This window comes from Mesitornis unicolor, unplaced genomic scaffold, assembly GCF_000695765.1.
Source record: "Mesitornis unicolor isolate BGI_N332 unplaced genomic scaffold, ASM69576v1 scaffold7589, whole genome shotgun sequence".
NCBI lineage: Eukaryota > Metazoa > Chordata > Aves > Mesitornithiformes > Mesitornithidae > Mesitornis > Mesitornis unicolor.
In genome coordinates, this window is record NW_010205233.1 from 2,662 (window position 1) to 14,741 (window position 12,080).

General features: G+C 44.4%; 1 protein-coding gene across 1 annotated transcript; it reads left to right on the forward strand.

The window, feature by feature from the left end:
- Positions 1–1,304: 1,304 nt before the first annotated feature.
- POLE2 (polymerase (DNA directed), epsilon 2, accessory subunit) lies at positions 1,305–11,944 on the forward strand (the record flags this gene model as incomplete). Its single annotated transcript, XM_010191338.1, has 11 exons — positions 1,305–1,398; positions 3,409–3,484; positions 4,312–4,389; positions 5,475–5,568; positions 5,970–6,044; positions 7,215–7,298; positions 7,566–7,622; positions 7,864–7,912; positions 9,096–9,168; positions 9,651–9,823; positions 11,834–11,944. Coding segments are annotated over exons 2-11 (859 nt in total), but the record flags the coding sequence as incomplete, so codon positions are not given.
- Between the last annotated feature and the right edge of the window lie 136 nt (positions 11,945–12,080).

The following is a 12,080-nucleotide window of genomic DNA, read 5'->3' on the forward strand; positions in this document are numbered from 1 at the left end:
GAGGGAGCCCTGCCCGGTACCTGCTCCGGCCGGGGGCGGTCTTCTCATCCTTCCCTCATGCCCACCTCCTGCTTTCGGGGCTCTGGCGTGCTGGGATTTGGGCAGGGACGGGTCCGCACCCCCCAGCGTCGCCGCCTCGGGGACGTGGGGATGCCTTTCTTTCTCTTCCTCGCCCCTGCACTGAGGCCTGCAGAGTTCCTCTGCCGAAGCCCTGTTGTTTTGCCTGTCCTGCTGCTGTGGGCCTCTTCCATCCGTCTCCACCCGTGACCCAACCCACTGCGGCGTCCAGTCCAGCGTGGGTTTGGGTAGCACCAAAAGTTGCCCTGGGTCTCCCCATGGTACCCTCAAGGGTGGTGGTGCTGTTGGGTTTTTTTGGTCTCCTGCTGCCCCTGACAACTCTGGGATCTCTTTCCCGAGTTGCACTTTCCAGTTCTGTGTCCAGCATCCCTTACCAGAGGCAGAAATGGTATTTCCGCTGGTACGTAATAGGACGTATTAGAGATTGCGAGGTCAAGGAAAAGCAATTTCTGCTTGCAGTGGAAAATGTCATGGGTTATAAGAGTGCCTGGGGCTCCATTGCTTCTATTTTTCTTTCAAGATCGTGCGTTCATATTAGTTCCATTTTGTTTCTGGCATGGATAGGATGTGATTATTTTAGACAATGTCCTGGCCATTTCATTAGTGAGGAGTCCAAGTTCAGAGCTCCCAACTCCCACAGCTAAATGAATTGGGACATTTTGAAGGTCAGGCTGTTAACCAAAATACCAGTTTTGGTTGGCTGACAGATTATGTTAATAATAAAGTTGTTGTCTTTAACAGTGAGACTATCCAGTTCTAGTCTCCTCAGTTCAAGAGAGACATTAAAAAAATGGTGAGGGTCTAGCGGAGGACCACCAAGATGCTTAGAGGGTTGGAGAACTTGATGTGGAAAAAGTGCCAAGTATTTGGGTTTATTCTACCTCAAAAAAGGAAGGCTCAGGAGGATCTAATCCCAGTGAGCAGTGTGACTGGCCTGTTAGAGCAGAAAGCAGGACCAGCAGACCTTAGAGGTCCCTTCTGGCACGAGTCTTCCTGTGAATGTATTAAGATGAGCTTCTCTGCTTCTTATCCTCAATGTTTTCAATCCTGATGTGTTTTTTTTCTTTGACTTAAATTAGTGCAGTATTATGCAGTTCTTATTATTTCTGATCACAAGCTGTTTAGTGATTATGTGCACATCTGCCAAAATCGGCGTAGTTTATATAAACTGTATTGAATATTAATTGCTTTTTGAGCTGACTTTCTTCCTTGGAATTAGGGATGCTCTAAAGTATCTTACCGAAGCTTTTCAGTCCGTCAGTGAAGTAGAACTCGACAACATAATTGAAAATGTCATTGATGCCGTTGAAAAACAGCCTTGTAAGTAAACAGTTTATTTGTCTTAAGTTGCTAAGCTTATCTTGTGCTTATGATGTTATTTAGACAAAGACAGAGTTACTGGCAGCATATGCACTAAGGTGTCATTCTAGTCCACCAGGTTGATCATGATAAATGTGTTGACATTTTGTTCTGTTAAATACTGACGTTTGCAATGTCAGTGGAAGATGTAATTTTGCCATTTAAAGTTGGCAGCCTGGTACCTCCGTGACTTTTCCTAGAGTAGTGAAATTTTGTAATGCCAGCTACTAAAAGCACCTAGCTGAGTTTGTGTGGACATCTTTGCACCTGAAACTACCACTGTAAATATTAAAATAAACCAAAGAAATAATGAGAAGTTAATTCACCTGTCATTTAGTAGGTCAGGTCCAGGTTGGGGTTGTTGACAGCTGTAAGTGGAGGAGCCTACCTGTGACCTCAAGAAGGACACTGTTGCATTTCTTCATTCCCTTGCACCCAAGTGGAGTGGGAGATGCACATGCATCAGTAAAATGGTCCAGCACGTTAAATTAAATCAGGTGTGGATGGAGTTTAACCGTCACTGGGATGATCACAGGCAGATGCTGATGTTCTGTCATGCCAACATGGTCTCGTGGTGGTTACACTGGGCAGAAGGTGCTGGTAACAGGCACCACAGTGCTGGAGAAGCTGTACCAGCTTGGCGTGTGAAAGTACATCAAATTCTACAGATTACTAAGTCCAAAAGTGCAATCGAGAAAACTCCTGGAAAAACCCATAAAAACACGAGACACTGAAAGAGCGGAGCTCTGCCGGGTGAAGTTCTTACAACCCATTTGGTTCTGAGCATGCCCACAATTCCATCATCTTGGCAGGAGTATTTTGTGTGGGGACTGCCTCCTGCTTCATGGGGACAGTGTGTGCTGAGGGCACAGATCCAGTGTCCCTGCTCCAAAACGCCATGAAAGGCCTGGTAGCTCAAGAAATACCTCACCCAGTCTGACAGCACAAAATACAGGAGTTACAATGCCTTTAGTTAAAGAATGTGACTGACAGAGGTGGCACCGATGCCTGATGTAGGTGTGTGCTGCTCAGAGCTCATGAGAACTGGGAAACTTGGGCTCACTTCCAGTTGTTGGCCCAGGAGATTCAAACCCATATGAACGTGACCTAAAATAAATACTTAGGTGAGTTCAGGAAACCATCCCAGCCTATCCTGTTTAAACCAAATTAAATCAAGGGTGGGCACATGCCTGGTTTAGTTTTATTCAAGCACAGACTACAGAAGTTACGGCTTTATATCCTCAGTCTGGCTATGAAATAACAGATCAGAGCTGATCAAATGGGGAGGAAAAGCGGATTGAAGAACTGGTCCTGATCTAGCATAAATCCTGGTACAAATTGTGATTTTAAGTCCCATGCCCTGAACAGGGAACTCCAAGGCAGGTTTTCGTGTCCTGGTTTCTGTTCCAGGAGCTCAGCAGTCGGGTTTGGAAATGCTGACCAAGTCCTTTTGTGATTCTGCATTCATTGATCTTCCCTTGAAATTCACTAAAACCATTAGCATTTATAAATATTTTTAGATTTCATTTATCAGTTTAAATCCACGAAGACAACAATGTGCCTATCTCCAAAATGGTGTTAAACTGTTGGAATACTTATTTATGACAGCAATCTGTGTGATGATGCTCTGGAACAAAATTAACCTCCAGAATGTGTAAGCTGAGATCTGACACATTTGTAGAGTATTTGGCAGCTTTGCATAAACTATAATTGTCTTGTTCTCCATGTTTAGTGCATTAGTGGTGGGCACAGGATGTGTGTGGGCTATTTTTTTGCTAGAGATGTATCCTGGTAAGAATATTAAGTGATCCACTTGAGTCATTAGCTCACTGAAAACATGCTTGGTTGTGTAATACATTCCTCTGAGAAGACTGGACCATTTCTAATGTAAAATATTTGAGGCCTTACTTTCTCACTTACCACTTCCCATAGGCTGCAGTTTTAAACCTTTGAATTTATTGTTTTTTTCAGTGTCATCCAATATGATCGAACAAGCCACAGTGGAAGCAGCCGTCCAAGAGTGCAGCCAGGGATCGGATGAAACCATGTACGGTGACGTTGTTTTTTCATCTGAGGTTTAGGGGATTTGGTGTGCATTTCACAGAATCGTATTTCCTTTATTTTTTTCTTGGGAAATAAATGCCAGGCATCTTCTGCAGTGCTACACATGCGGTAATTGCTTTTGCTTTTGTCTTCCTGGTCCTGTCTTTGAAGTTTAGTGATGTACCTTCCTATAAAATGTTTTCTCCTGGATAGGCCTCCGGGGGATTCTAAATACAATGCTGACATTCTGGAAATAAAATGCTATGGTTATGTGTTACGTGCGATACAGGTTGAATGTTAACCAATAAAATAAACCAACAGTTACAATACTGAGAGAACTCGTTAGTGCTGTAATGTCTCTGTTGTTTTCTCTAGTTTAGAATTATCTAAGGCTGTGCCTTTCATAAGAGACTTCTTTTCTGAAAGCACTTGGAAAAGTTTTCCTTTGTGGTGCTTGTTTCTGTTTTTTTCTATAAACTGTGATTGGTTTCCACTCTGTGATAACAAAGCAGAGCAATTATTTCAGCTTCTGAGAACTTTATTTGTGATCGTGATGAATGTGTTTCCTTTAGTGTTTCCGTTGTGTATTGACATGGTAATGCAGTGGTAAGGGCAGGAGCTGTATCCCTCCCTCATTTCTAAACGAACTTCTGAAGAGTTTCCTTTTTAAAACTAGAAGGTGCAGTAGTGTCCAATAGGTACAGTGACGTGGGAGAGATGGTGCTAACGCAGGGTGATGGTGAACACAAGGAATATGACTTTATTCAACGTGTTTTGTTACTGGTTGTTTCATGCACGTCAGATAACGATGTAAATGTATTCTTATTTCAGAGAAAATGTTTTCAACATTATTGGAGCCTTCGATATTCCACGTTATATTTATAATTCAGAGAGAAAGAAGTTTCTACCGTAAGTCTTGCATATTTTCAGGTTCAACTGCTTCTTGTTTTAAGAAAAAACCCCTCTATTCTATATGGTTAGAAGTCTGTTTTCTGATCTTGGGCCTGCTCATCTCAAGCCTGGGTGAGAAAGTGAGATAACTTTGTTTATGAGTCTCTGAAGAGCCAGGCAGACTCTGTGGTAAATGCTGGCTCATCACTAAATGTGCCATGGGGTTTTTCCTAGTCCAGAAGATGAAGCTGAAATGGGCACCTGTAACTCAGCGTATTCTGTGCTGCCGCTGCTGTTACTGGCTCTGAAACTTCGATGATTATCAGGCAGTAAAATGCCCAGCCACGTTTATGCCATCTAATGAGTCAAAGAGGCAGTAAGGCTAAGAACATTCATCACTAAAAGTAGTTTGTTTTCGTTTGGTTTTTTTTCACATTTGGCTGTTTAATTTATTTTAAAATAAATTGGGTCTGTCTGTTGCATATATTTATTTCTTAGACTGCAGCTTGCAACTCCCCAGAGCCCTGGGAGATTTCTAAGGAGAGCTACAAAGCTAAAAAAGAAAAATTAGAGAAAGGAAGAAGCAGTTGGAGGAATTGGTTGTAAATATTTTGCTAGCTAAAGAATTTACCTGTAAATTGCAGCAACTTCCATGTAAAGTGCAACTCGTTTTCTAGCCTTGGTCCGTGATTCTGCCAACCCCGCAAAAGCATCCTCTGTGTTTGCAGGGGAGTTTCATTCCAGCGCCACTTTCTTGCTTTCCGGGCTATCGCAAGCAGAGAATGCCATGAAGAAAATCTGCTAACCAAGGGGAAGAAAATACTCTTGTTCGTGGCCACTTAAAAGACAAAACTGCTTTTTAAAAACCCGATTTCTGCAGAGTCCCGTTCAGGTGGAAAGATAAATCTTGAGGACTGTGAGTTAGGGGGAAATTAAATTGTTGCAGAAAGGCAGGATCCCTTGCAGAAATCCTCCTCGTTCAGTAAATAAATTCTGCAGTAGTGTTACAGCTTTTGCAGCCTCCTACAACATCTGGATCAATAAATCGCTTCTGTGTGTGGAATGTACCTTTTTTAATCTCCATTTGGTTAAACTTCTTGCAGTCTGTCAATGACCAACTTTCCTGTACCCAATTTATTCGGAACTGCCAGAGATAAAGCGGAGTTGTTTCGTGAGCGCTACTCCATCTTACAGCAGGTCAGGAAAAGTTTTGCTTTGTTTAACAAAATACACCAAACAAGTGCCAGTTTTTATATTCTTATGTGTACAGAAGTGGTTTGTGTTGAGGTGCTTTTGTGAGGTACATTTTAAATAAAATCTGAGTAAGAACAGGATCTGTGCTGAGGTTTAGCGATCTTCTCAGCTGTCACCATACAGCATGATGGGTTCATGTGTTTCTCCATTTCAGCATCCTGTGGTGAGAGGGGATTTTGTGTTTTTGTGCGTGTCCTGCTCTTTTCCCTCCCATCACCTGGCTCAGTGCTACATTTGATTAGCAAGTCATACTTTAAAAACTATTTTGTAGTGGTGGTAATGAAGTGGCTTTTTGGCAGTGCTCATTTATTTTTAAACTGGATTACTCGATTTGGTTTCTGCAGAGGACTCACAGACATGAGCTGTTCACTCCTGCAGCCATCGCTGCTCATCCTGATGACAGCGGGAGCAAATTCCAGGTAAAAAATCTGGTTTTCTTTTTCTTGCAAAGGGAACTGTACTTGTGTTACACTTCAATGCAGTAGTAGTTCTCCAGTGACATCTCAGTTTTACAGCCAATACGAGTCATCAATGGACATGAGTTCTTTTTGGTCATTTTTAGCCTGTGTGTCAAAAACGCAGTTATTTGGCTCGGATCGGCTCAATGACCAAAGCACTGAAAAGCGGCTCTGAAGTGCAAGAGAAACGTGGCTTCCTGAGGTGGACAGGGATGACACTTTGCTTCCCTTTGCTTGGGGGTATTTCCCTGCTGCTTCCATTCATAAGCACTGAATTTACAAACTTGCAATTGAATAAGCTCGTCACTTTAGACTGTTGTGTTCGCATCTGAGCTTTCTCATATTAAATGCTTGCCTTATATTGCATCGTTACTACATTTTTTCAAGAAAAGATGAACATGTGTGTGTGTCGCCGGGTACCAAATAGCAGCTTTTGCTTTGCTCAGCTTCCCTGCTTCTCCCTGTTCTGAAAAAACGTAGTGGAGAAAAAGGCAGCTGAGCTGAGGGGAGCGGAGCGGAGCCCGCACCCCCGTCCAGGCTGTGAGATCTTCCTCCCTCGGCTGCTTCCTTCCTGACTCAGCTCTGGCGAGGGCATTGCTGATGCTGATGGTGTTGCAGGGTCACCTCTTTCCACTGCAGCTTGACAGACCCACGGCAGGTTGTCCAGAAGCCACGGGCAGCGCGCGGTGCGGTGTCACCTGAGTGCTGCTCTGTCACCCCAGGCTGCTCCAGAAAAGCCATCGTTGTCACTGTGCGGGCGCAGGCCCCGTGGCTCAGAGCGGGTCCTGCTGAGGATCCCGTTACCACAGCTGACGTCCTTAGGCAGGAGCAGAAATTGCCACTTGTTCTTTTCAGTTTGAATGCACTTGTAAGCAAAATGATCCTGATAAATACGTACTTGCTAAGCAGTTCTTTATGCAAACAGCCATTATTGGAAATCTTGTCCTAAACTGTGCTGCATTTGACACTCAGAAATGTGTCCCTGATGTTTGTGATGAGCCTGAATTCTCTCATAGCTCATTTGTGTATTGTAAACACATGTGCTGTGTGGTGCTTGGTCTTGGTTGCTTAAGAATAGTTACATGGAGAGTCTGATTTAATTTTCATTTGATTTTTTGCCTTTGGTTACAGCTTAAAACAATAGAAACTCTGTTGGGCAATACGGCTAAAGTGGGAGAAGTGATTGTGCTTGGGATGATAACTCAGCTGAAGGAGGTAGGTTGCTTTTTATTGTGGAGTATTTAGGTCACCATTCCTTCAGTGTTATAATATATTAGAAAAAGAGAAGTCTTAAATATCTCACCACTTCATCTTGTCATGTAAGTCAGGGGCAGAACTTGCATCAGTGTCAGTGGTGCAAGATCCATTCCCTAAGAAGAGACTTTTCCACAAGTGGTTGATGCTGATGCGTGAGGGAAAATGTCTTTTGAAGCATTTCATGGTTGGGTATATTTGGCTTTATTAATTAATCCTGTTTTTTAGGGGAAGTTTTTCCTAGAAGACCCTACAGGAGTCGTCCAGATAGACCTTAGTAAAGCCATATCCTTTTTCTGTGATGTGAGAGTTGAAGAAACTTCCTATAGACCTGGAGAATTTCAAATTTAATAGTAAATTAATACTGAGCATTAAAACACCAGGGTGACTGCCTGGCTCTTAAGGCACCCTGTAAACTCTTAGTCTTGTCCAAATGTATTACACCAGCTGGAAAGCAAACTTTGGCTGCAGAACTAGTTTAGGAGTCCTGATTGAAGAAAAAATATATTTCTTAACCTTTCTGCACCAGTTCCACAGTGGTTTATATACTGAGTCGTGCTTTGTTCTGGCAGAAGGTAAGGCAGACGACTTTTCTTTGCTTGTAATGAGTTATTCTGGTGATGGCAGTTGCTGCAGGTACACGTCTGTCAGATGTGGCTGAGCAGACCAGGCCCATGTTGATGAGGCTTGACCATAAATCGAGTTTGTGACTCAGATTTTTGGGCATGGGCCTTTGCTGTCACCTCATAGGCTCTGGAGACAGAGAACAGAACCCTGCGAAATTGGTGGGTTTCAGTGATGTTGGTGGGGTGTGAGCATCTGTGGCAGCTTTGAGGATCAACCTTAGCCTGGCTGCACCATGCTCGGAGAGATATGACTGGATTGTCATATCCTGTATTAAAAACAGTGTGACCAGCAGGGCCAGGGAGGTGATCATCCCCCTGTACTCGGCACTGGTGAGGCCGCACCTCGAGTGCTGTGTTCAGTTCTGGGCCCCTCACTAGAAGAAGGATGTTGAGATTCTGGAGCGTGTTCAGAGAAGAGCCACAAGGATGGGGAGGGCTCTGGAGAACAAGCCTGATGAGGAGCGGCTGAGGGAACTGGGCTTGTTTAGCCTGGAGAAGAGAAGGCTGAGGGGAGACCTCATCACCACCTACAACTGCCTCAAGGGAGGTTGTAGAGAGGTGGGTGCTGGGCTCTTCTCCCAGGTGATGGGGGATAGAACAAGGGGAAACGGCCCCAAGCTGTGCCAAGGGAGGTTCAGGTTAGAGAGAAGGAGGAAGTTCTTTACTGAGAGGGTCGTCAGAAGCTGGAACAGGCTGCCCAGGGAGGTGGTGGAGTCACCATCCCTGGATGTGTTTAAAGAGTGGGTAGATGAGGTACTTAAGGATATGGTTTAGGGGGTAGACAGGAACAGTTGGACATGATGATCTCAGAGGGCTTTTCCAACCGAGCGATTCTGTGATTCTGTGATTGGGAAGACAGACTAGAGTAACCAAGTAGTATGGCGTCACAAGCTGAAAATGCTGTTTTCTGTCACTGTGCAGTGACTGGGGTCAAAAAATAGTTTCTTGTGTTTTGGGCAGATACTTCCCTGGTTCACCACTGAACGGCGCAGGGACTGGGGCTATCACAAGGGAGGGATTGGTGGAGGTTGGGGCAAGCTGTGCAGTGCAGCTGCCGACCATCTGCCTGATGTCTAGGCCATGATGATGTTGGTAAAACTAAAGGTTATTTTGTTGTTCAAAAATCTCTTAGGTTGGTATGAAGATGAGGTTTTTCATGTGAAAGCTTTTGGATTTCCGCCTACTGAGCCTTCTGCTACCACAAGGTACAAAACTGACTTTTAACAGCCTCGCTCCATATTTTGTTATGGGTTTCTGTGCTATTCTTCCCCCTCCCTAAATGCTCCAAAATAAAAGCAGTTTTAAGGAAGCAATATCTGGACTGGTATTAAGGAGCCTGCGGAAAAACCCTCCACAGGCCACTGGGTTTTGCGTCTTCATAACAATTGAGATCTGAGCCCTTCTCAATGGCAGCACCAGGTAACTATGACATGGGGATTAGAAAGTCCTTGTTGCTCAAAGAATGCATGTCGATAAATACTGCCCTGAGGTGATCTGTGAAAGCTTTAAATCTGGGTGACTGCCATTTCTCTTTCTTTGTTTCTCCATGAAGTACCAGATGATTGTTGATACCATCCGAGCTGCCTAGCGTAATAATAATAATTAAAATGGCTTCAGTGAAGCATAATCAAACCTACTAACAATCTGGGAACAAAGCAGAACTGATTTGGATATTTTAACGATGTAGAGCCTTCTATGGGAACATCAACTTCTTTGGAGGGCCTTCTTCAGCTTCAGTCAAGGCTTCTGCAAAACTAAAGCAGCTGGAGGATGAAAATGAAGATGCCATGTTTGTGTTTCTTTCTGATGTGTGGCTGGACCAAGCAGAAGTACTGGAAAAGCTTCACACCATGTTTTCGGGTTGGTAGGAATTGCTTTTTTTACCAGTTGTTACCATTTTCCGTAGTCCATAGCAGCACCAAGGTGGTCTGATGGCTTGGCGGCCCTCGGTGTCTGTGGCTGAGTCCCCTCTCTGGCATGGGCTGGGAAGTCTGACCCCATGGGGACCTAATTCAGGGAATACCCCAGCAGAAAATGAATTGTCTTTATTGGAGAATTAGTTTTGTGCTGGTTTGGCTTTGAGAACACTTCATCGTGTGGTCGCTCACGTGAGCATCACTGTGCAGGCAGAGGAAGGGAGACAATGCACAGCCGACAGCAAGACCGTGGTTTGGGTGCCTTCTTTCCAAAGCACACTTGTACATGAAAACGTCAGGGAACAATTTTCAAGACTCCTGTTATTACTGTATTGTGCACTTTGGATGAAATTCCATTTTGAGGAAGCTAGAACAAGCCCAACAATTGCGTTTTTTGGCGGGTTCCCACTGAACCCAAGCCCAAAGCCAGTGAAGTCTCACTGATTTTAGTGACATGTCTTACTTCATCAGAGATCAGCGGTCCCTCGAATACTTTCTGGCTCTACCAGAAAATACAACAAATGCTCTACTCCTAAAATATAACCTGTTTCTTCCACACATCACAACCTTGGTAATGTTGGCAATATTTGGATAGCAAGCACCTGTGAGAGCCGTGATTTGCTGCTTTGTCTTGCAGAGCAGTTTTGGAGCGGCCGGTCCTGTCTGTCCAAAGTAGAACGGCAGTGGGAGAGGGTGGCTGCTTTAAGAATAAGCACCATAGAATTAAGGGTGGGAAACTGCTGCTCACCTGAGGAAAATGGGACACAAATCACCACACACGTGCAGAAGTCACGACACCAGTTCACTATCGTGGTCAGTGGGAAGATCCTTGGAGCAAAGCGACCTTGACCTAAGGTTGCGTATGCGGAAGTAGTAAAGGGACTGTGGTCAGCGAGGTTAAATGCATGCATTGCATTTACTGTTTTGAGGCCTTTTTTAAACAGGGAAGTAATAAGCTTCGTAATTATAAACTAACAGTCATAGCTGAGTGGAATAGCAAGGACAAAACATCGATGAGCCATTTCTCTGGTATCAACAATTCTGTCCTATTTACCAACTGGATTGAAAACCAGTGAAGTCACTGCAAGGCTGGTACCGCGTGTTAGGAAAATGGAGTGACCCGAGACGAGAGGAACGCCTCAGTAGATGTCCTTGTTTAATTTCAGGGATGGGAATCAGGTTTCAGACTGGAACACAGGAGGTTCCACTGAAATTTGAGAAGAAACTTCTTCTCAGTGAGGGTGACAGAGCATGGCCCAGGCTGCCCAGAGAGGTTGTGGAGTCTCCTTCTCTGCAGACATTCAAAACCCGCCTGGACGCCTTCCTGTGTAACCTCATCTGGGTGTTCCTGCTCCGGCAGGGGGATTGGACTGGATGAGCTTTTGAGGTCCCTTCCAGTCCCTAACGGTCTGGGATTCTGTGATTCTGTGCTATAAAGTGTGTATTTCTGCGTGATTGGTGATGTTGTGAGGATTCATCAGATTCTTCAAATGCTCAGGCAGCTCCAGTTACTGTTGCTTTATAAAGCCAAAGAGCGAATTAAGCGTTGGTAGAGCCCTTGAATTGTAAGGATGCATGGAGATGAACAGTAATCCCTTGCTACCTACTTGCTATTTTTCTCTTTAAGGAAAGAGTGTGTTTTAAAATCCTGTGATTTATTGTAATTGTACGGTGTGCAGTTATGTCGCTGTGTCAGTGCCTGGTTCGATGCTCACAGTGTTACTGGGCCAGTCACTAACAGAGGGCTCCCTTGCAGTGACATTTCTACATTGCCATCAGCATTTCAAGCTAACAAAAGCCTGTATGCAAAAACCCACCAGTTCAGGTGTATTAATAGCAGCAGAGCTTGAAGCGCTATTTCAGTTTCTGCCTTTCCTGGAGCGGAGCGGGGGCTGAAAGCTGAGAGATGCTGAGGTGAAGGGGCGTTGTACTCACAGATCCGCTCTGTCCCCAGGTTATTCCTCGGCACCCCCAACCTGCTTTTTCTTTTGTGGAAATTTCTCATCTGCGCCATATGGAAAAAATCAAATCCAGTCACTGAAAGGTAAGGAAGCCTTTGCATACAGTCAGACATGTCCATTAAATTAAAATAATGACGGCAGCACAAACTAAGAGAGCAGAAGAGAAACGCTTATTTTCCAAGTGCCACAAGTGCCAATCCCCTCATCAAGATCAATCTCTTCATAAATGACCTTGATGAG